Below are 24382 nucleotides of genomic sequence, written 5' to 3' on the forward strand. Positions count from 1 at the left end.
AAATGCAGACTAAAATAAAGATCGACACAATAAAACGCAACAAACCATTGTTTGCGTCTATGACCTTTGACCCATATTGCCTTCACTTTTCATACATAAATCATTACTTAGTATAGCTGTAATGCACGATTCTTCATCAACCTAACCATTACGCGAGATTCGAAATTTTTGCAAGCGCCAGAGTTTTGACAATTTTTAATCAATTAACCAATTAATTTGATTGAAGTGAATTTCACCTACAACTGTATAATGATTTTTCGAATTTACTTCGAAATGTTAGGAAAGAAAAAGATAATAATCACAAGTGTTACATGTGCTACAAGCGACGATATATTTGGTAATTGGAAGCGCACTCAAAAACTAAATTTTTCCAAAATTAGAGCTTAGGGGGCGAAGCCACTGACACACTTCAAAAAAAGTTTTTTTGGCAATTAAAAAGAAAGATAATAGAATAATTGTATTTGGTGACGTCATTAGGCGTATATTTAAACATAAAAAAAATATATATATTTCTGTAAAATGTCAAAAAATGACAAAACCGGATCTGCGGCATAAAGCGTAATTTGTTCGAACTTGAGTTGAGGTCATGACCCACGTACCCCACCCTACCCTGCATATATTCGTGCAATAATAAGTTGTTGTATAGGAGGCGGTCGATAAAGTGGTCCAATTCGAACCATTTTCAAAGGGGACCTTCCTTAGGACAAAACAAGTCAGCGTGTTAAATTTCTTCAAAATATCTAAAAAATTGGAACTTGTAGATGCAGCACAACAACAAGGACAAACGGACAGATGAACAGACAAGCGCAAATCAATTCAGAAAATGGGAGTGAATCGATTGATGTAATAAAAAGTGAGTATATCTCAAATGCTTCTGGGAGTTACGCGCATCCGCGCAAACCTGATATATCCTTGTACCCCAAGTGATGAAAAGCAAAAAAAGAAATCATTAGATTTACAAGCCTATGGCCAGTGAAATATGTACAATTTTTTATACATAAAAAAAAAATGAAAAATTTTAGATTAACTGTCTCACTAGAGAATTCTTCTTAATGATATTATGATACAAAAAGTTCGAATGAAAAAAATGAGAAGCATTCGCGTTATAATGCGTGCCCTTGCAAAAATCGTCTTTCGAGGAAAATGCATTTACAGGGTCAAGTGTCCACATATCGTAACGCAATTATGTTTAAAAAATTAATTGCTTCACCATTTAAAATTTTTCCACGCCTACAATTTTGTTTATTGTTTGTCATTTTAAATTTTTTAGGGAATTATTTAAAACCAAGAGAAAGAAGAAATAGACTTCTTGAGATTCCTTGCTCTTAAGCTGGCGAGATTGATAAGGTGAGAGCAGATGGTTTTTCTTTTTCAAGGGATCTCTTAAGTTGTAAGTCCGATTTCCATATGAATGCCAAGTCGATCTTCTTAATCACGCTGATCGAAAATAAAATATGTATTGTATATAGTGTCTAGAGTCGTCTATACTACGACGCTGCACACCTACGCTATAAAAGTGTTTACGAAATTTAATATAGTGTTCGGTTAAAGCGGTAAACTTCAACTTTAGGATTTCAAAATGTTTCTCTTTGTAGCCTCGGCCATTGCGGCTAATACTGCGCCGATATTAATCGGAGCCACGTAGAAAGTCTGCGCGACTTTGATCAGCTTTCATCTAAAAATGACGGCCACTTATCAGTTCTGTCTTTTTTTAATTTTTTCTTGATTTTAATTTATTATTACAACGCTATTTATTTCTTTTCTTCTTCTTCAACCACTTGACTCACATGAATTAAAAATCTTTTCTTTTTCTTATAACGTTAACGCGTCTGCTTTTCTCTTAAGCTGTTTATGTAACAGTTTAAGTATATACATATGCAATTATCTATCTACAGAACGACCTGAATATCTCTCTAGCTTACAGTATATATACATATATATATATATATATATATATATATATACATTATACGCTGAAGAACAGTTTGTTGACAGAAAACCGTCAAAACACTTATACGAATACAAACACAGGTATAATGTAATGTATACGCAGTTAAATGAATGTGAAATTAATGTTGCATTACCTCTCTTCATTGCATTATAAAATATAAAATACACATAAATTATGAGGATTAAGACAAAAAGACAAAAAATATATATATATGTATATATATATATTAACAAATGCGCGGCATATGTATGAAACGTATTATTTAAAACAAAAAAAAAAAGAACAAAATGAAAAGACTGTTGCACTATCTGCTTTGAATCGAATTTTCGATACCCTTTACCTAAAGAATTATCATAAAGTTTTTAGTTTTCCTACGAATGATAATAAACTGCATACTGCATGCCAGAACTTAGGCAACCGATAAATATAGGAGAAATATCTGGCAAAAGAAATGTTTATTTATAATGGAGCTAGCTGGGACCATTTTCACGGAAGTATCTTTGAACTTCTTCTTGTTCGCATCTTTGTCTTTTTTTTCTACATTTGCAGACTTCTAGGTAAGGTAATCGACATTTTCACATATATCTTAGATTGTATTTAAGGGCACCTTAGCCACAGTATATGGAGTCAACCCACTTTAAATGCCAATCCCATCCATACACACACAAACATAGATATATATATGCAGATGTACAAAAAAACAAGAGCAACGATCTTGGGAGAAATATTACCCATCGGCCTACTATTGAAGAACCAACACGACTGCTATCCGGTAGACAGAATGTTGACAGAATGGCAGCAGCGACAAGAAAACGACTCGAAAGGGAAGTGGACATAGAACCCTCGTACAGAACAATGGGTGGGGAGAAAACATGGCAGCAGTTAATTTCTTCCTTATTCGTCTTTTTCACTCGGGCTGTTGCGCCATTTCAAGAACAAAAAAAAAAGGCGTAGACATGTTTGAGGAGCAGTTTTTTCAGATCTCTGGAATTGATGTCAGGTAACTTGCTAGTGATCATGTTAATGGACGAAATGCGTCTCGAGGCCAAAGTGAAAGCGTTACCGGGACCCAAGTGTACAGCCACTAGGTGGCTATACACTGCCACTACATCTATTAGAAAAAAGAAAAAAAAAAACACACATACAGAATTCAAGCGACTTAACAGGGTTAGTGTACGGCAATCATGTAATAGGGTGTCATTAATAAGAGGGTAGAGCGAAAAGAGAACAAATTGAAAATGCATACATTACCAACCAGATCAATTACGTTGATAGTATTGTACAACTCATTATTAGCATTGTAATCAGATGTACACTCACTGAGACACGGGGAAAAAAGTAAATAATTTATGTTTAAATGGAATTGAAGGAAGAAGAAGAAAAATTAAAAAAATGAGAAAGAGTTGGGGGAAGAAGGAAAAGGAAAAATATTTTGTGTTTTTTTTTTCGGGTATTATATTATCTTATGTGACATCTGTATTATGGTTTATTAGCTTCAGGTTGTCAGCATTTGTATGTTAGCGAGTGTGCTCACAAATTATCACATTTAAGAAGGGTAGTTGTTGTTTAAGGATTAACTCATATCTTTTTTTCTGGGAAACACATATAATTAGATGAATAACACACAACGATTCGAAAGAAAGGGTTGTTGTACACGTGAATAGATGAGAAAGTGTAATAGATGAGATGGGTTTTTAATTGATTTCTCTGGAAAATTAACAAAATAAAAATGAATGAGAGATTAAAAAATAATACATAAAAAGCAAACAAAAAAAATTTCAAAATCTCCGTACATTACCCTCAACTAAAGTAAATAAATAAAAATCGCAAATAATAGACCTGTTATGTCGAACTAAACAAAGTTACGTTTAGAGGGAAAAATTTATATGTTTTATATGCTTTAAGAGAAGAGCCTGCTTTAGAGACCTCTACGCCGTACATATGTAATATTGCCCAGGTTGCTGCGTTTCGTGAATGACATTTTCAAGTCAAAAATAGAAAAAAAAACTAACAAAGAATACTGAGATCTTTTTCTAATATTCATAGTGCTTAGTTATCTTCTTTTTCTTAACCAATTAACTGCGTCGATCTCTTTATCGATATACTCGTACACTTGTCAAACACAGATTATGATGAACACACGTTCATAATGATAAAATTTTATAAGGAATTCGACAAGCACGAATGGACCGATCGTGACGTATACAGTTGTTACCACACAATTAACTGGTTAAAAACAACAGAAAATAATTTGCCACATCTAAGCAGAAAAGGGAGACAAAGTGTTTTGGCTGAACCGCGCAAAAAAAGTCCGCGTTTTTTGGTTGTTGGTGGTCCGATCTTTTCACCAATTTGTTGCGCTTGGTTACTGTCGCTCCGAGATCTTAAGTTTTCCATGCCTTTTTTATGGTTTAATGTTTATTATCTTTTATAGCAAAAGAGAAATTAAGAGCAAATTATTTATACAATACGTTATGTGATTGAAACTCAATAGGTAATAAGAGTAATAAGTAATAATAAATAAGGTGTGTATGGCCGTAGGTGACCGATTGGTCAATCTTCACTAGCCATGAGAGCAAGAAAAAGGAATGCGTTTTCCTATTACAGTTTTTTCTTTTTTGCCTTTGTATCAATTTAGGTTTTCTCAAGGAATAGACGCAATAGCATAACCCAAACTCGATCATTACAAAAAATTCCCGATGACTTGCGATGTGTCTTTATGGCTTTGCTTAGAGCACGTCCTCGATAACAAAATATATTTTTGGGCCATTATTCGTCGTTTGCTAGAAGACTTTGGAGAGATTAACGGGGCAAGTCTCATACTGCCTTAGTTCGTCGAGACTTTTTCAGCAGAAATTCGACTCGCTTCCAACTTTTGTTTATTTTCGAAACTTGAAAAGCCATTCCGGTCGATTGAAGAATAATCAGCCCATTACCTACTAAGATTATTGAAATAAATTTTAAATACAGAGCTCAGCTAAAGTGTTACTAACTACAAAAAAAAAGTGTTGCCTCTTTAGATTATAATAGAAGTGAATTTTCATAATTTCCTTTATGATAATATATGTAAGGGCCAAGAGTACAAGAGAAGGCGTATTCAATCGAACCGCCTGCACCCTTATGTTTAAAGAAACTTAGTTTGAAATATTGTGTCTTTAAGATCTTTTCAAAGAGAAAAATTACTTTAGGACACATTACGCTTGAAGCCGATCTGCAATCGTTTATATATAGCTAATTTTCTCTTATTATTACATGATCGAACTTTTTAAACAATTGCGGATACTTTTTACACCAATCGTATTACTACTTACTATTACGGGAAAATCAGCTATATATGAACGATTGCAGATCGGCGCAACTACGTCACCATTTAATGGAGGGCACTACGTCTTTTTTCCAGGTAACTTGAGACAAGACGATCAGTGCTTTCGGCAAAAATTGTTTTGATACTTTGGAAACTTAACTTCGCATTGCTTGAATTTGCGATTTAAAACAATGCCATGAAAGGGCGACCTTGCCCATGCCCAAGGCACTAGTTCGAAGGCGTATTCACCTCTTGAACCTATTTGTTGACAAAAAGCAAGACTTTCAAAACTATGATTTTAGCAAAGCAAATCACATAAAAGCTATGACTTGTAGGTGTAATTTCGTAATACTACATACTTCAGACCGAGTACAATTTATAATTTGTAGTAAAAATTTAATTCTTATGATAAATGCGTTACTACATAATGTATGAATATGTATATTCATGTGCGACTGCATATCAGGCAACAAGTGTGCGTTTGCACAAAAAAAAAAAAAAAAAAGTCAATGAGTTTTAAAACAAAATACAAAGCTAGAAAGTGAAAGAAAATCACAGCAAAAGCTTAACGACCTATTTAATTTGTGAACCGAATTAATTAAAAAAAAAAATATATATATATACAAAAAAAATATACAAAAAAAAAGAATCTTCTGTCTGGCGCTCGTAGTTGAAAAACAACTGGTAAATTTTTTAAGCAAGCACTAGAAGAGAATGCGTTTTGCAATCAATTTAATGTTTTGTCTTTAATCACAATATTCAAATTAGCTCCATTTTTTCCCTTTTTATACCTTTTTTTTTGTTTTTTGCATGATACATAATAGGAATGTGCGTGAACCAGTTAGGCTCGTTAATTTCACTTTTTTCCCGTTACTACAAGTTAATGGTTTTTTACAAATTCTTTGATGTTTCCTGAAGTATCACTCAGTCTATGCTATGAATGAATGTGTCCTTGTGTGCTCCTTCTCTCTCTCTCTCTCTCTCTCTCTCTCTCTCTCTCTCTCTAGCTCTTTCTATTTGTCGCTCGGTCGCTCTCTCTCTCTCTCTCTCTCCCATTCTTAAAGTTTACAAGACCTTACTCCTTGTCCTTTTGACATTGAAGTGAAAGCTAATGCATAAACAAAATAGCAAAGAAGATAAAATCATAAGTCAAAATAAGTAAAAACAAAATAAAAATAGCAGGGCTTGCATTTAATTGCTTAAATTGAAGCGATTTATTGGCCTGTTTCAAGCAGGCTGGCAGGCAGGCAAGCAGGCAGGCATACACAATAAACACTTGTTGTGAATTTCCATTCATTCATTCATTTTTATTCGAAAATTACAAAAACGTGATAATTTCAAACGAATTGTGTTTCCTTTAATCTTCTTTAAATATAGTTAATTAAACGAGCGTATATTTTTTATATAACGTACATATATCCTTGTGTCTGTTATATTAATATGTTTTCTCGCATGTAATAAAATTTTCTTCTCTCATACATTATTTAATTACATTTATTTTGTTTAGACATTGATATCCTCGAAGCTTTTATCATAAATTCATTCGTTATTTACACGCACCCCAGCAAGGACGTTTGCCACGCGCACAACATTTGTTTTCATTTCATCGTTGTTTATATTGTTATCGTTGTTATTGTTGTTGTTGTTATTTTTCTTTAATATTTTAAAGGATGCTTATTCCTCTTGCTGAGAGAGATAGAGAGATACCGAGATTGAGTGCATTGTGTGCGTTATGTTGTTGTGTTAACATACGGCCAATTATATACTCTGTGTTGATGGCATTGATTTTATTACATTTTTATCATATCGTCATCATATATCAACCTTTCCTCCAGAGCTCCTCAATCCATCACAATCCACATATTTGCATACAAAAATTTTCACTAAAATACACTTTTGCATCATAATGTTACGGTCTATCTAACGATGCGGATGTTTTTAACGGCACTAACGCGATCGAATATTTCTTATTATAGTGAGTGGAATGAAAAACTTCGATAAATGAAAAAATATAAAATTATAATTTTTTGAATTTTTTTTTAATATGAAAAATTCTAATACATACGGAATAAAAAAAAAAAATTAAAACATTAATATAATAATAATAATTAAAAAAAAAAAAATCAAAGAAGAATTTAGTTGTTGTATAAAACCTGACTTAAAATACTTTGTAAAGCATACTTTCAGTTGTTTTTTAAATTGTAAAATAATTACATGCTTTTTGGCGAAATAAAAGAAGAAGCTTCAATTCAAGCAATATTCAAATGCAAAAGAATTATAAGAAACATATAAAAATAAGTGAAATAAAACCGTTCACCCCCTACATAGAAAAGTAATAAAATACAGTGATATATAATAATAAAAACAAAATTTAATAGTAAAAAATAAGGAAAACTAAAATAAAAATTGAATATATTATTGTTATCGGAAAATATCACTACAATTTTGATTGATTCAAAAATTTCTTTCGGGATAACTCGAACAAAAAACTGTTTTCATTTTACAATCTCAAAGCCGGTAGGCTTAGATGATAGTACGTTACCCCGCCTTTAGTCTTAAAATTTATTTCTTTGACTAAACTTTTTTTTTTTTTTTGCTTTGTTTAAACGAATGGATTTTAGGCCCGTTGAGCATAAGACCAATATACCCAGTAGTGTGATACGTGTTTTTATTTTTGTTAATCCTTTGCATTTATTTATTTATTTATTTTTATTTTAATGAGCTTATTGCTGTTTAATTATTGCTCGTAAACTTTGAGGTTATGAAATTCACCATCAATAAGCATACAATTTAAAATATTTATACATATTTATATATATATACATATATATATATTATGCATAAAATTTAAAACAAAATTAAAGCAAATTTTATACTTATCAGCTATGATATTCTTTTTCAATTATATGTTACAGCCGATTTATATGCTGCAGCTGGTTGTCTTTTCGCCAACAATAGCATAAAAACCTATAATACTATTTCCACACTATTTATCGTTTACTCTTAAATATAAAAACGATGGACAAGAATGATGCCTTCTCAAATTTTTTTCATATATTTGCCCGGGAAGAAATTAAAATAATATTATATATAAAAATTTAACACATGCATATATGTATACGTATGTGCAGAAGAGGATGTAATTGAGTCGATCTGTTAAAGAATCACAAGAAATACCAAATTAATGTTTGATAATAGGAAAAATTTGTTGATCAGTCACTTTTCTCAGACAATATGCTGATCAAGAAGAATTTAAGATAGAGACTTGCGTCAGCATTTTTCGTCCGTCTTTGTTTTTTTTTTTTTTTTTTTGCTATGTAACATATTTGACAGGGCAATTGTAATTTTTCCAACTTACTATAAGAAGGAATAATAATAATATAACTTTTTTAAGAAAAATGTGGAAATTTCCACTGCTGGTAGTAACAATAACAAGAAGAAACGGAAGAAACAGAACAGATTTCGAAGTATATCATCAAATCCATTCCACAAAAATTCAATTAAAAAAGTTTTGCAAGGTCCAATTTAACATAATTGTTAATATGCAAAAAAGTAGGCAAAAAATTTATTATATATTTGCAGCGAATTATAGGCAACAAAATATTTCTAATGCATAATTAAAAGAAATTTAATAAAAAGAAAGGAAAAACCTCTTGCCGGTGTCGTATGAGATCGATACATAGCAGGAGGTTCAAAAACTTCACAAAGAAAGCTGCTTAGATATAAATTTTTTTTTTATAAATTCCAATGTGCCAACACGGTTGCTGCAATTACTCGCATTGCTATTTATTCTACGCCGAAACGTTAGCCGATACCTTTGCCGGTTAAGTTGAAGAAAAGAAAACCGTGACAAATTTTAACTCAATTTTGTACGTAACAGCAGTGTAACATCACTTCAGAATTCATAGAATAGGAGGCGGACATTAAAGAACCTTCAAATGTACATCTTGCTCAATTTTACTCAAATTTTCTTTGCATGAGTCTAAACTTACCTGAGCCTTACGTCAGAGATATAAGTGAAATTTAAAGTAGCATTACAAGCGAAACTTACATTAAGGATATGAATGAACTTTACATCAAAGATATTAATGAAACTTTTACAAAATGAGCAAAGAAACTAATTTTCGAAAAAAGTGCAATACTAAAGGCTTCGCAGGTTTCTTCTGCAATTTAATTTATATTTTTTGATCTTATAAGAGGAATATACAAAGTCTGCAGTTTCCTTAAACGAACTCAACATATAATAGGTAGCTTTTCGGCTAGAATGAACGTTTTCTTGATCAAGTTCTATCGACATTTCATTCTGAAAGTTTATTTCAAAAATTTTTACCGATCTTTCGTGTGTGAAACTTTCAAAAGTACAAAACTCAGTATTACTCTAACCAATTGCTATCTTTTACGATTATAAGCTTCCAAGTGGATATAGCTTTCTTTAGTTGCCTCTCTGTCCTCCCGTTTGTCAACACCTGTAAAATTGCAAAATTGAATTAAAATAAAAAAAACACACAAGGTTTCCATTTGTATAAAAAAAAATTCTATTCTTCTAATATGTAGTATGCAAAGAGATACTGCATCTACAATGGAATGAAATTGGCATTTATGAATATCGAACGTGAGCATATGAAATCGAATCAACATAGGAGTTTTGCTCTACTGTAACTAACATATTTTTAGTCCATCTAATGTATAGAATTTTAAAGTTTAAGATCTTTTCTGTTTTCTTACTGCGCTTACAACACACAACTATTACAATTCTATAAAACTATTTATTATCTAAATATTAATACCGATTGGATCTAAACAAATGTGAAGTACGCGATATATGGAAACAAAAAAGAGTGGATATACCAGAGCGCGAAATTTATTAATAATAAGTATATAAGAGATTATATATATATATATATATATATAGGAAAACAAATATACGCCCATAACCATTGCTTATATATGGCTATATAAATACGTACATATGTACATATATTTACCCACAATTCAGTGAGCGATTGAACAAAAGAAAAACCAGTAAATGACGGTGCGCATCGGCTTAAACCTAAAATAGTTTTGAACGCAGCGAAAAATTGTTTACTAACCAGAGAAAAAGGCACAACTGCTGAACCGCTGAACCGAGAGTGAAGACAAATAAACGAAATCAACGAAAGAAATCAAAAGAATTGTAATAATAGGGAGAAAAAAAAAATTAATTATTTATAATTAGATAAGAAATATGTGAAAATAAATTACGTTGGAAAAATTTAAGTAAGAAATAAATTAAAAAAAAGCAGAAGAAGAGAAAAAAAACAAAAAAAAAGAAAAAAATAAATCATTACGTAAATGTTTTGAAAAATACCACAAATGTTGAGCAGATTGCAACAGAAGCCGTTACCGCAAAAATGTTTACGGCCATTACTCGGGTACCAAGAATTTCAGAGTGTTGTGTTTGTGTCATTGAAATTTATAATAAATATTTAACAAATCAACAAAAACAGCAACAGCAACAGCAAGAAAAACTTAAAAAATTAATCAGATACGTTGGTAAAAACCAGCAACAGACACAGCAACATCTACAACTATCAGTAAGAGCAGCGAGCCAATTACAACAAATTAACCGAAGCAGCAATGTATGCATTGCCTGGATTACAAAAACAACAAAAACAACAAAAACAACAACAAATAAAAAATCAACAAAAACGATACAGCCAACTAAAGACAACACCTCGAATTGTTCAAGTGAAAGCAAATCACAGATATTGTCAACCAACAAAAAGTTCAACTTTAACTTTATCATCATTAACAGCAACAACGACAACAACAACAGCAACAACAATAACTATAGATACATACAGTAAGACATCATAATCAACACCATTACCATCATCGTCCTCGCCATCGACGTCAACAGCATGCTCGTCGAGCAGCAACAGCAGCAGCAGCAGCAGCAATACCAGCCACAGCACAAGCACACTTGCTCTAGGTACGACAAGCTATACTGAAACGCCTCGTTGCCTACACCTGCATTTGCATTTAATTATTGTGATTATCTTGGCCTGTTGTACACGTTGGTAAGTCGCTCTTTGCACAAATCATGCATCAACAACTTTATAGTCATGTTATACATGAAACCTACACATACAGTCATATCACTGCAAACGTTACTATTACTGTTACTGTTTCGTCGTTTCGATGGTCGTCTTTTTTTTTTTTTTTTTTTTTTTTTTTTTGATTTTTTTCTTACCGTATTTTCATAGGCTTCTAAATTGTTTGCTAACCAGGCATGACATACAACGACAAACAGGTAAACAAGACAAATTAATCAATCACTCAAGCAAAGCAATCATCACACACAAGCACTACGAATATATATACATATATATATTATATGTTATGTACGTAGGCAGACAAAGACGCATAGTTAAGTAGCGTCTATGAAAGCAAAACAACAAGTGTGAAAACACAATTTCACACAGACTAAAACCACCAATGACAAGTTTAATTAATTGCAGTTAACATCGTTTTTAATAAAAATACAAATAAAAAAAAAAAAAAAAAAAAAAAAAAAACTAATAGTAATAACGAGAAACAATTAACATATTCTCAAACTTTTTTGTAAGTAAAGATGACAAAGGTACTGGAAAACGTCAACATTTCGGCTAATTTATGTTTAAACAAAAGTAATGTCTTACCTCACTACCATACATAAATAAATCTAAAGATAAGCGATTAAGTTGTCGTTAGGGATCAATGATTACGGCTAATAAACGATTCATTTTTAACGTCATCCATTAACATTAACATTTTTTTTTTTTTTTTTTGATCCCCAAATCCATATCTATCCTGTTGCCGTAACAAATTAATTGATAGCTCTTTTGTTAGTAGGGAGAAAAGGAAATAAGAGCTAACAAAGGAAGATGAAAAAGACGATATCTAAATATATTTTGAATACGTCACTTATTAATTTACTCACTTACGTGAAATGTCAAAACAATGGTTAGGAAAGTCCCATTGCATTTTTTATTATGATAAATGAAGATTAGCAACATTGGAGCAAGTTAGCCGATAGTATATAGTGTGCGAATATCGTATAACCTTTCGTTAGTTTCTAGCCGGATGCCAAATAATCCGACCTTATTGCGAGACATTCAGAGGATCAGCAATATTGGATTCAAAACGAATTACAACTTTGCCGTGAATCCTTATATATTTTAGTTATACAATATTGACTTTACATGAACTTTACATGACAAATTTGAGTTTAATTTGTTTGACTATTTCTTATGCTGCTAGATCATTAAAACTATTTTAGAAATAAAATTAATTCAACCAACCAGAATAAGAAATGTAAACCATATTATCGGACACGAAAAAGCCAGTATCAATATCAGTAAATTACGGTTTTCATAAAAGATAAATAGCTCACTCAATACATTTTCTACGTATTGCATACGAAATTGTGAGCCGTCATTACTCATTTACCATTTACGCAGAAATTTATACTATTTATGTAATATATATACTATATTTTATGAAAAAACATATATAAAAATAAATGATTCCGTTAGCCTCTTCTAAGATGTTTTTAAGCAAAGAAAATAATATTTTCCCTTTGCTTATCATGTTTCAAAGTTTTTTTGAGAGCACTTATATAAAAGACAACTGGCAAAGAATATCAAATCAATATAAAAATGTAGCCTTACCTTTAATAAAAGTTTCATTAAATTTATAAAAATTAATTAGGATTTTTGTAAACGCTTTCCTCCGGTCAAGATTTTCTATACAAATTACTCACCAAATTTTTTCTCGCCAATCGAGAGGAAAGCAGTAACGTAAAAACTTTTCGCCTAAAAGTAGACATATTCACCTCTGTAAATATGTTCATAGCAGCAAAACAACAATACTTTGACATTCAGTTATTTTCTGTCCATATGTCAAGCGGAAGTAGTATGGGCACGGAATGGAAATATCTGTTTGTGAAATCCCACAACTATATGACTTTAATTGATGCATTCATTGCTTTTGCCTGAAAGCACATTGAACAATATGGGTGGTCTCAAACCTCAACCTCAGTTATAAGGAAAATAGAGAGTAAAATACAAAAAAAAAAAAAAAATATATATATATATATATGTATAGATATATATGTAATAAAAATAAAATTTAAAACTATATCCTCGTATGATGGTATTCTATACAACTAATTGAAGTTGATGGCGACTGTTATTGTTTGAAATAAAAAATAAAAAAACATGAATATGTCATGTAATGACAAACGAATGAATGCACACACACACACACACACACACACACACACACACACATACACACATACACGTGTTTATTTGTTAAGTAAACAAGAGTTAGTTGCATGATGTGCGGTTTAACGTTGTCACTGTGGATTGTTGTTATTGTTATCAACATAATTTTCTGGCTTGTTGACATCTTAAGACTGCAGTATAAAGTACGGCAAGAGACCACAACTGCAATATGAAATGCAGTTTTCATTCATTGCATCGCAAACGGCAAACATTGCCACAGCCAATCATCATCATAATCATTGTCGTCATCATCATTATCGCCATCAACTGCAACGCCATTATTATTACTCCTAATTGCATTGCATAATGAGCTGCTCTACACGCACGCTCTTGTACGTATGTATTTATTCGTGTTTTTTGTTCTTTTTTTTTATATATATATATGTATATATGTATATATGTATATGTGTAAAATTTCAACAACAATTGCATTTTTGTAGCCATGCTGCACTTAAGTGTGCCCACATTTTCAATACACACAAACGCAAATATGTGAAGATATTTATTATTGTTGCTGTTCTGCTTTAAGCCAATGTAAAGTTTTTGGCAGGTAAATAAGGTGTTATGTTGTTGTTCCCTATGCATATGGCGCACTTTTCACAACCCACCAACTTCTTCTTCATGTTGCTGGCCATGTATGTACATGCACTTATTTGAAATGCAAATGAAGTATACAAGCAAGAATAATGTGTGCATTATAATTGGATATCATATGTGCTACTGCTGCTATTGCTGTCGCTGCTATTGCAGCAACAAAAACATCAGCAGCCCCTAAAGTGCATTATAGCAAAGTGCATTTCAAGCACTAGAGATAGCAAAAGGAGCTCGGGAAAAACGAGATAGCACAGCAAGAAAGTGTTAATGTGTTGGCTTACAATTTTCGATGATGCAAATTTCGATACAACAAGCAAAATAAACAAAAAAAAAAATAATTCTCTCACTTTTACACACCCATTTGCAGTAGTAGTAGTTTATGTTTGAAAAAAAAAAATTGAAACCCTACATTTTTTATGCGTAATATAATGTGCTTACTATCCTAGAACCCCTTGCCATTTTAATATATTACATAATTTTTGAATATGATGATAAAACTTTCGCTATCGTCACGTATTATACATAAATAAATCATTGACTTTTATATCTTCAGCTAAGGGTAAATAATAAATCAGGTTATCTTTTTTCAACAACCATTTTGATTGGAAAGCATCAAATATGTGACTTATGATATATTTTGATGATAATTTCCCTAAGAATAAAATGAAAGTAAAATTTTATCATTAGGCATTCTTGTATCTATCACTGAATGGTTGCAATATGTCCACCTTGCCCCAAAAGGAGCTTCAGAGGCCCTTATCACTGTAAAATTCTGAACCCAAACAAATCTGTTTGTTTGTTTAAGTGCGTGCGGTAAGGATTCTTCCAATAGCGAAAAACAAGTAATCAGGTTCATGAAGCAAAAACATTAAAAACTCGTACACGCTGCTTGCTACCACTGAAAATGTATTAAACAAAAAAATCTCTTTGTTCGGTGTATGATACTACAACCGGTATATATAAGAAAGGAAAGGTCGGCCACATCCAGCCACTAGAATAGGGTAACGAAATTTCTTTTCTCTTCGTCTCTTTTTTGCGGCGGGGTTTTTTTAAGCGGGCAAAGCGGATGGATATAAAAAACTGGGTAAAGCGGGATATATTATCGCTATGTTGCCAGAGGGAAAAAAGTTGTAAGATTAAAAATATTTTGATTACCATATCTTGTCACAATTCTTCTTAATTCTTCTTTTTCAATAAAAAAAAAATGCTCAAAATACATGCAACAAGCATCGATTAATTTTCCTACTTGCGAAGAAGAGGTGGGATCTCACCCAAAAAGTAAAAACATTAAATAAATACCCTAGACCATCCACACACTAGTTGTTCGTACAATGAACTTTCAAAATAAGGCCTTGTATGGGAAATGCTCAAAAAGGTGGCCCGATACACTCAATTTTCAATAGCGTTCGTCCTTGAGCCAAAACATCCCCACCAGAGTACAGACTGTCGGACAGACAACCTTAAATCGATTCGATTTTGAATCGATCGGTATAATAATAAAAACTAATTCGATGTCATCTATCAAGTCCTTCTGTGGATTTCATACATTCGCACTTGCACCCCACAAGTGCTGTGGAGCATAATAAAAGGTTCATTATTCCGGATTCTACTTACACATATATACAGTTGTGTCTGCGTGAAAGAACATCAACTAAAGCATGTCAACAGTTTTTCTTTTTATTCTTTTTATTCAATTGCTGAACTTATAGTTCTAACAGGATTATATCGACTGAAATTATAGGAGATTTTTCGAAGCATGTTTGGCATATATTGCCTTCTCTTTTACTAATTCGTACATGAGTTAATACTCATGTTCACCAAAAAAATAATTTAATTTATATTATTTATTAATTATCTCATCATCAGTAGGTAACATTTTGAATGCCTTCGAGAACCTAAGTCAGAGTCTCGCAAAATTCCCAAAGTTGAAAAATGAAGTTTTACTTGAAAGGTCCTCCCGCCGATCATAAAATGGAAAAAACCCTACCCTTCATAAATGTTTTAATTTTTCACTTTGTCTATCCGTTCACATATCTGCAACGTATAATTGTAACATTTCAAATCGGAGAATATTGAAATTTGATCTGTCTATTCTCATTTCATAACCACCATAAAAGAATGTCTGTGATTTTGTCATAACTTCACCTGCCCAGTAGACAAAATATTACAATTTAAAGCGTATTGTGGACGTTAATCCTATCAGAATGCCGATTACACTCAGTGATATTCAAACCATATCTGAACGTAGAAATTTTATAAATGAAAATTTGTTGAATGGTTCTTCCTCCATATATCATGATTTTGTATTCAAATACTATAACTTGATATTATGATATTATTATTGATATTTTCGATTCCCTATTTTTTTGTTTCTTTGCACTTTGTTCCTAAAGGTATTTTTTTTACCATCAATTTTTTTCTAACCATCAATTTTGTTTAACAAAATGAAAGTGAACCAACACAGTTCCTACAGTTCCTATTTAAACAAGTAATTTCATTCCCAGACCATGGGTCTATCAAAACTTTTTCCTTTGGAGATTTCGTCAATTAAATCTTTAAATTCGGAAATCTCGAAAAATAGAAAAGATCGAAGGCTACTGTCGTAGGCTTCTATCGGCAATTAGGTTTCCAAACAGCAACTGCTCACTGCTTCGAGTATGTTTTTACATAGCGCTGCGATCATTAAAAATCACACAACTAAATGTAATCTTCTCTCTCTTGCAGTCTTTTGCTTTCGCTTTTGCATTAAGGCGAACTGAAAATTATGAATTCATTCGTAAATCCATTAGCATCAATAGTTAGGTTCTTCTTCGTTCAGGCTACGCACACAAATTCTGTTATTAGTAAACAAAAAAAAAGGTGGACTCAAAAAAACAAATGATCAAAAACTCAGTAACAAAGTATTTTGATGAATAGAAGCTCAGCCATTCGAAGAATTTGCAAATTTGATGCGGCATAATAACAGAAAAAAAAAAACTTTTGATTTTTTTTTTTTTTTTTTTTTTTTTTTTTTTGATTTTTTTTTTTGCTTTTTTTTTTTTTTTTTTCTTTTTAACTTGATCGTTTTCTTTTGTTTGCATCTAAAAAGACCGTGGGAAACTAAAAATGAAATTCTTTAATAAAAATTCATTTTCTTTTCATCTTATTTTTTAAATACAACGGAATCGAAGTAAAAATTAAAAGAAAATGCTGCGTCAATGTGTTTATTAAATGGAATGTTAACAGTTTTACAGAGATTTACTAAGATCAGAAAAAAGAAGTTGAAGAGAGAATATGCTGCTGCTGCTGGTGCTGCTGGTGCTTCTGCTGGGACCTGCTTGTTTCTGGTTTAGCTACACTTTTGACGGGTCATAAAATTAAGCCAATCTCTTATCTAAAACACAATTTATGCTGATAACGCGTCTAGCAATCGTAGCGTCATTATTGTATTCATTCATTTACTTTTAAATGCAAACGATAAATTTATAAGCGATCAATTATCGATTCAACTTCGTATACATATAGACTTTATACTACTATATATGTATATATGTGTACATGTATATATGTAGTGGTTTAAAAGCGAAAAACAGAGATATTAAAAAAAAAAAAAAAAAAAAAAGAGTAGACTTTAGATACCTACATACACACGCATACAGATCAGCATCTGTATCATTGCGTGTTATGGATAATCGTACCAAGATGATTCACCTTCTCTACGCATGTTGTTTTCTTTCTTTCTTTCTTTTTTTTTTTTTTTTTTTTTTGTTCTTGGTGTTGTGTTGCTTGTTGTTTTTATATTTGACTTTGCGCTCATTCATTGCTTGAATGAATGCATGGGCTGTTGGTTGTTCTCAGTTTCTTATCAATTTTATTGACTTTATGCTGGTTTCTTAAAAACGAAAACTGCTGATGATGATAATGATGGAGTTTGGGGTTCAGTTATAAAGCTGTTAACAAATATCTTTTTGCTATCTAAAGCTTTAAATTCTTTATCGGTTTTTATTGTGTACAAGACAAAAAAGGAAAATAGTTTGCATTAAAATTTTTGAAACCAATTAAAATGCATTTTTTTTTTTTTTTTTTTTTTTTTATTCAAGTTATTTTTTTACTTTGTCTTAACTGCATTATCATATTTTGCATCGTAACCAAAGTCTACTTAACTTGAAAAGTCTACACAACAAAAACAAAAAAAAGATCAGGAATGTTTTTTGTCTTAAACATATTTTCAATTAAAAAGATAATTTTTGATAAAAACAAAAGCTGTCGTATTTATTCTTAAAAAAAAAAAAAAACAAAAAAAAAAAAAGACCAAAAAAGAAAAACGAAAATAAATCTAAATGTGGTTAAGATTTTCTTCATCGCGTTGACTTTGTATTATTCATAACAAAAAATTTTAAAAAAAATCAAATAAATTTTTATCACATTTTAGTTAAAAATTCAAATTTATTTATTTATAAAGCTTTTATATGAATGAATCGGAAGGGTCTCTGTTATCCGGTGCCCATGTTCAATTTACCAGGCGAACTGAACTAATACTAATACAACCTTTTTAACTACAGTACGCAAGTTTTGTGCGGTCTGATGCTGATTATTATCCCATATCTGATCTTATCATCAATCATTTACAGAAATTTGTAAAAATTGGCTTTATTTAGCTTGTTCTCTCTCTCGAAGCGCCGTACAACTTAACCGGCACCAATATGAGTATCAGCATCAGCATGACACATGTAACAAGCAATCAATAGACTGAAAAAGTTTTATTCGGTTCATAAATGCCTTCTATTCTATGGGGTCACTGATATATATCGCTTTTTATACACTACATAGCTGGTGGTACGGGAATATTGAATTTGTGCGGACGTTTGCAACACACAGAAGATATTTAAACGCACCCACCTTTTGTTTTACAGATCGGTTCCGAATCATTTTCGAAACGTATGTAGCTCTTGTTATGTAAATATGTAACAGTTCAGAATCATTTTCTAAATCGATCTGAGCCTGTCCGTCTGTCTGTCTGTCCGCCTGAGGTTTGTCCATGTAAATTATTGATATACAGCTTGTCTGTACTCATCCGTCCGTCTGATGTAATGTTCAACCTACAGCTCGCAATTTTTCAGATATTTTGATGAAATTTGATACATTGCCGTATTTTGAATAGTAGTTGTATAGAAAAAATCGGAATTTGCAAAATTTCTCGACACAATTGGCTAAGTAATGATATTTGGGCATTGTAAATTGGACCGGCTGAGGCAACTTTTGAATCCTCTCTGGTAAAAAGGTCTAATTTTCAATATTTCATGATTCATAATAAATAAATTTACATAGAAATCAATCTGAGCAAACTTGAACCAGGGAAGTCTGCTTTTTGGGTACCACCGCATGTAAGGATTCTCAGGAAATGTAAATCATTATATGCCAAAAAGGCCTAATCCTTGACGTTTTATGATAAAAAATGTCCTTTTCTTGGAAACAATTTGACATAAATATTAAGCGGATCTACGAGTATATTTCTTGGAATCCATTTCGTATAAGCTTTCTCATGAATGGTAAATTCCTCCTAAAAAAAGTTTAATTTTTAATGCTTTATGATGAAAATTGGTTTCTAATAGCAATTTACCAAAAATGTACAGTAGGCGAACTATCGATGAGACCTGGATCGGCTCTGATCCACCATATATCGGACATTCTGTTTTATAATGGTGGGGTGTTGGCTTTCTTGCCGGGTGTTGCCGAAAGTCTGAGTTTTCCAAAAGTTTTCCAACTCAAGTCCGAGACATAATGAACCAATGGAATTTGAAAAGAATTTGCGCCTAAAGAATTTCAGCTCAAAAATTAAAAAAAAAAAGAATGTAAGCATAGCCTAAAAGTGTTCAAAGAGCATAGAATGCGTCGTATTCTCTCCTTTATATACTCTTGTTGATAACACAATTTTTGAAGACTTGCTTAGATAAGTATGATCTAGTATTTGCAATTAACTTAAAACATCCTTTTTGAATGGCATAGGATCAAATTTCGACCTTTTTAGTTCCTGCACTAGCTATTACTGTGGACAGATTGTTGTATATATATATGAGCGTTCTCAACTATTATAGCCTTCATATGCATGATGCACGATGCCATAGCGAAAAATTAAGTTTGACTTTAATTTAATAAATTACTTGACGATGACTACTCGTTTTGCCTTTCCGGCAATCCTTATGGGGCACAAGTAGGGAAGAACTTTTCAAGTAACAGGAGAGCGAGTACAAAAGCAACTGACAGATATCAAATAATTCTGTATAACTATTCCGAACTATTTCATAATTTATCTCATAGTTTAACGATTTATAAGATGCTTGTCATTTTTATTAATAAAATATTTTTTTTGGTTTCGTGTAAGAATTTCACATGAAACTTCTCTAAGAAAGCATTAAACGAAACAAGTCAAAAAGCTTATTTATAACATGTAATTATACGCTATAGACATCACGTAATAATACAACTACTACTTCTAGTACTATTACTACTACTATAACTACTACTACTACTACTACTACTACTACCACCATTACTATTACCGCACAATAAACAACAAAGTAATGGCGCTTGAGTGAGTATCTTTTATACCATTTTGACGAAATTCAATTGTTTGACTCTATACGTGTATGAAAATTTCAAATAATATGATGCCGATTAAAGTAGAAAAAAAACAAAAAAAAAGAAAAGAAAACAGAGGAGAAAACGACAAACACATACATAAGCAAATAAATAAAATCAACACGATCTGTTGTATTTTAGAAAAATGATTAAGTTGATGAGGATGATGATCATGATGAGTTTTAAATGGAATAGTACGTGTGTGAAAATGACACGTACAATGCAAACGAATGCACGTCATCTAGATTATAAGGTTTTAAGAAATTCAACAAAAAGCAAAAAAACAAAAAATTACAACAAATCGCAATGATTTAAAGTCAAATATTAACAACAAACACAACAAAAATAATAAAAGTAATTTATTTTGTAAATTTCATTGTTGTGATTTATATCAAATAACTCTTGAGCTTTGCTGCGCTCAAGACAACTTGTTGTAAAAAAAACCAAAAATAAAAATAAAACTTTACTAAGCGTGAAGACGCTATTTAATGTTAACACGTACCACAGAGAACTGACATGTTGCGTTCCATGTTTATCAAAGTTTGAAGATCACCTTTGACCTTGAACATAGTAACATGTCTTATAACGTTTGCTTGCCTTAAATATATTCAGGTAATACATACTGCGCGCGATTTAAGATGTAAAGAGGTGCGGTCGAGCAAATTACTTATAGTTAATCTTAACCTATATGCTACTGCTTTGTTATTTAAAATGAAATGTTATAATACAAAACCTTCTCTTCAGATATGAGTCATAAAAATGATGGAATACTTTGTGGTTAATCTGTGGACCGAAACTGTATTTGTATATCATTTGTATAACTTCATATATAAGTACGTTTATCATTGGATTACAAACATAATTTTATTTGAAAAACCTTAAGAAAATACCGAGTATATGTTATTGTTATTTGGAACGGATAAAATTGTTTAGTTTACTTTGAAGTGAATCTCTTCGATAATGACTGTCTTAAGCGAATGTATAAAAACGTTTACTAATTTCTGCAGAGGAACCATTAAATATTATTAACAAAAGTAGTGTAGCATCTATGAGAAGACACCTACCTACACCGCATAAAAATGCAAAACTTTACTCATGAAGTCTCAAACTTCTCAGGCTTCTGTGTATGCTTTAAACGCTTTTTAGTATATATGCCGAGATTTTTACTTGATCTTCACAGGCATTGTTGTCTAACTTAAAACATGCTACTTACAAGGTGCATTAAGGAATAGATAGTTTATTTCGATCACATTTCATTTTTGTACACATCTCACAGTAAGTGATTCATAGCTGATTTCATCGTAATGCTACATCTTAAACATATTTTTCAGAAGAAGCTTCGTTCGGCTATCCAACATTTTCAGTATCTGATTGTTAAAAAAAATTTTAATACTCTTTCCGAGTGTCTCGAATTAGTGAGTGCCTTGTCCAGACACTGTATCATTCATCTGTTGTATCGTTTGCGTTAAGTTATTACTTAGCTTGCCAAAGAATTGGAAATTATTATGAATTTTTCAGAACAAACTAAACTCTGCCTTTGTCGACATTTTGTCGACATTTTTTTGGAAACTTCAGCACAATGCAAACGGGAGTGCAGTAAATATGGCTAATCAAAAAACCATTCTTCTCACGGGAAACGTTGCCCGCGCACATGTCGTTCAATCTACATGAGAAAATCGTGATCCTTTACGAATATCATGTTCAAAGCTACACGTGACGTATTTGTACAAAATTTGAATTATCCCATATTTTAACATCGTATAGCGCTACGTTCATCCTATTAGCCTAATTTACTACAGCATGGGCATGCAATGCAAAAAACATTTGCACCTGTTTAACGAGCGCATTGTTCCCTAAACATGCCCATATATGCCTTATAGCTCTGATAGAAAGTCCATTAAAACAGTATCTTTTCAACTCGAAGTAACCGAGCAAGTTCTCTCTACTCTAGAAAGCATCTCATAGGCAATGAACGGTATTTCATATTCGAACTCATCCCACGTTAATCGAAATCTCTGCGAACTCTTTAATGCTTTTCTTTAATGCTACAGGCGAGATTCCAAAGCTATTGCAATCCATACTAACCACGGGTTCAAAAATAAGAGATCAAATGCCGTGTCATCATATCTGTTTTGAACTTTACGAATTTCAAAACAGAAAATTTCAAACCGGTTGAGAATTTTGCAGATAGACTAGTGGCTCAAGAATGAATCAGTGTACCATCGAAGTTGTACTAGACTTCCGCCTCTGTTTGTCCCATGAAGAAATATGCAAAGAAGAACCCATACCAGTGGTTCCCAAATCAATCTCTGAACCACCGAAGGCGCGCTAGACTTTCCCCTCTGTTCGTCACATGAAGAAATATGCAAGCAAGAACCCATACCAGTGGTTCCCAAATCAATCTCTGAACCAAACCAGTAAGTGGACCACCGAGGGTATACTAAACTTTTCCTTCTATTTATAACACGAAACAATACACAAAAGGGAACCGTTATGTTCTCTACCTATATGGCGATTGCTTCAAGCGATGCTATCTTGCTGAGAATAATTGTTGACCACATCTACAGCGTTAACTTCAAGACCAAAAGGGTAACGCAATCCATTTAATGTAACCACCGAATCGGCAGCATTTTTAAAAATATGCCCTCATTACATCGGAAGGTCGCGAAATTGTCACTCGTATCACTCGAATGAAGAAATTGTTCCGCTATTTTTCTTAGGTTAACTGACAACATACGAGGTATTTTATTTAAAAAAATCTTGATCGCGTTCATGCAATTTCCGAACGAATCAGCCAATCAGTAAATATAAAGTGAATTGGAAAACCTATTATTTTTTACTTGTCAAATCTCCTCGCAATAACAGTGTAGTAGTGTTGATAAAATTCTTTTTTCATATAGACTTTGTTGTAGTCTCGTGTCATTTTTGCTTCTTACTCTGTAGAGGCGGACGAGTCAAACTATCTATCTGTATATTTTTTGTGTACCCACCTTATACATCATACACATGTTTTATATGTAGTATAAGTGGTCTACGGAAACAACCAACAGCCAAAATTTATAACATTTTTAGAAAATTACCTAACAAAATCAAGGTTAATTGCCTTCTGTAAGCTTTAAGCTTTTCGACCTTTCATTCGTTCAAACAATTTAATTAGTAAAATTTATTTAATTTATTATTTCTTCCCTAAACAAACCGCATGCGGTTGCCCTTAAATTCTTTAACAATTATATACAAATTCTATATAAAATATTGCTTTTATTATTTTTTTTTTTTTTTTTGTTTTTTACTGTTAACATTTGAAAATTTTCTTGTTACAGAGAGAGAGTTTGTTGAGATTTTTCTTGTAAAACATGGTTTAGTGGCATATGCATTGTGTGTGTCTGTGGTTAGATAGTAATTTTTCTATATGTATATGTATGTGTCTGGTATGTATTGTGTGTGGTATGTATTGTTGTTGTTATTGTTGTTGTTGTTGTTGTGTTGTTGTTCCTTTGTCTGAAGTTTTCACTTGAAGTTCTTGTTGAAATTCATTTCCAAAGAATTTAAAAATTTTTTTTCTTCTTCTTCTTCTAACTGAAATATTTTACATATTTTCATCACAAC

The 24382-nt window shown here is 31.8% G+C and overlaps 1 protein-coding gene across 1 annotated transcript in view; it reads left to right on the forward strand.

Annotated features, from left to right (window-relative positions):
- Positions 1 to 2968: 2968 nt before the first annotated feature.
- LOC119633075 (protein Wnt-10b) overlaps positions 2969 to 24382 on the forward strand; it is a 50372-nt gene continuing 28958 nt past the window's right edge. Inside the window, exons 1-3 of the mRNA XM_038026291.1 lie at positions 2969 to 3039; positions 10952 to 11097; positions 11155 to 11314. Coding sequence (XP_037882219.1) covers positions 2969 to 3039; positions 10952 to 11097; positions 11155 to 11314 — 377 coding nt within the window. The remainder of the gene's footprint in view (positions 3040 to 10951; positions 11098 to 11154; positions 11315 to 24382) is intronic.

This window comes from Glossina fuscipes, unplaced genomic scaffold (genome assembly GCF_014805625.2).
Source record: "Glossina fuscipes isolate IAEA_lab_2018 unplaced genomic scaffold, Yale_Gfus_2 2, whole genome shotgun sequence".
Lineage (NCBI taxonomy): Eukaryota > Metazoa > Arthropoda > Insecta > Diptera > Glossinidae > Glossina > Glossina fuscipes.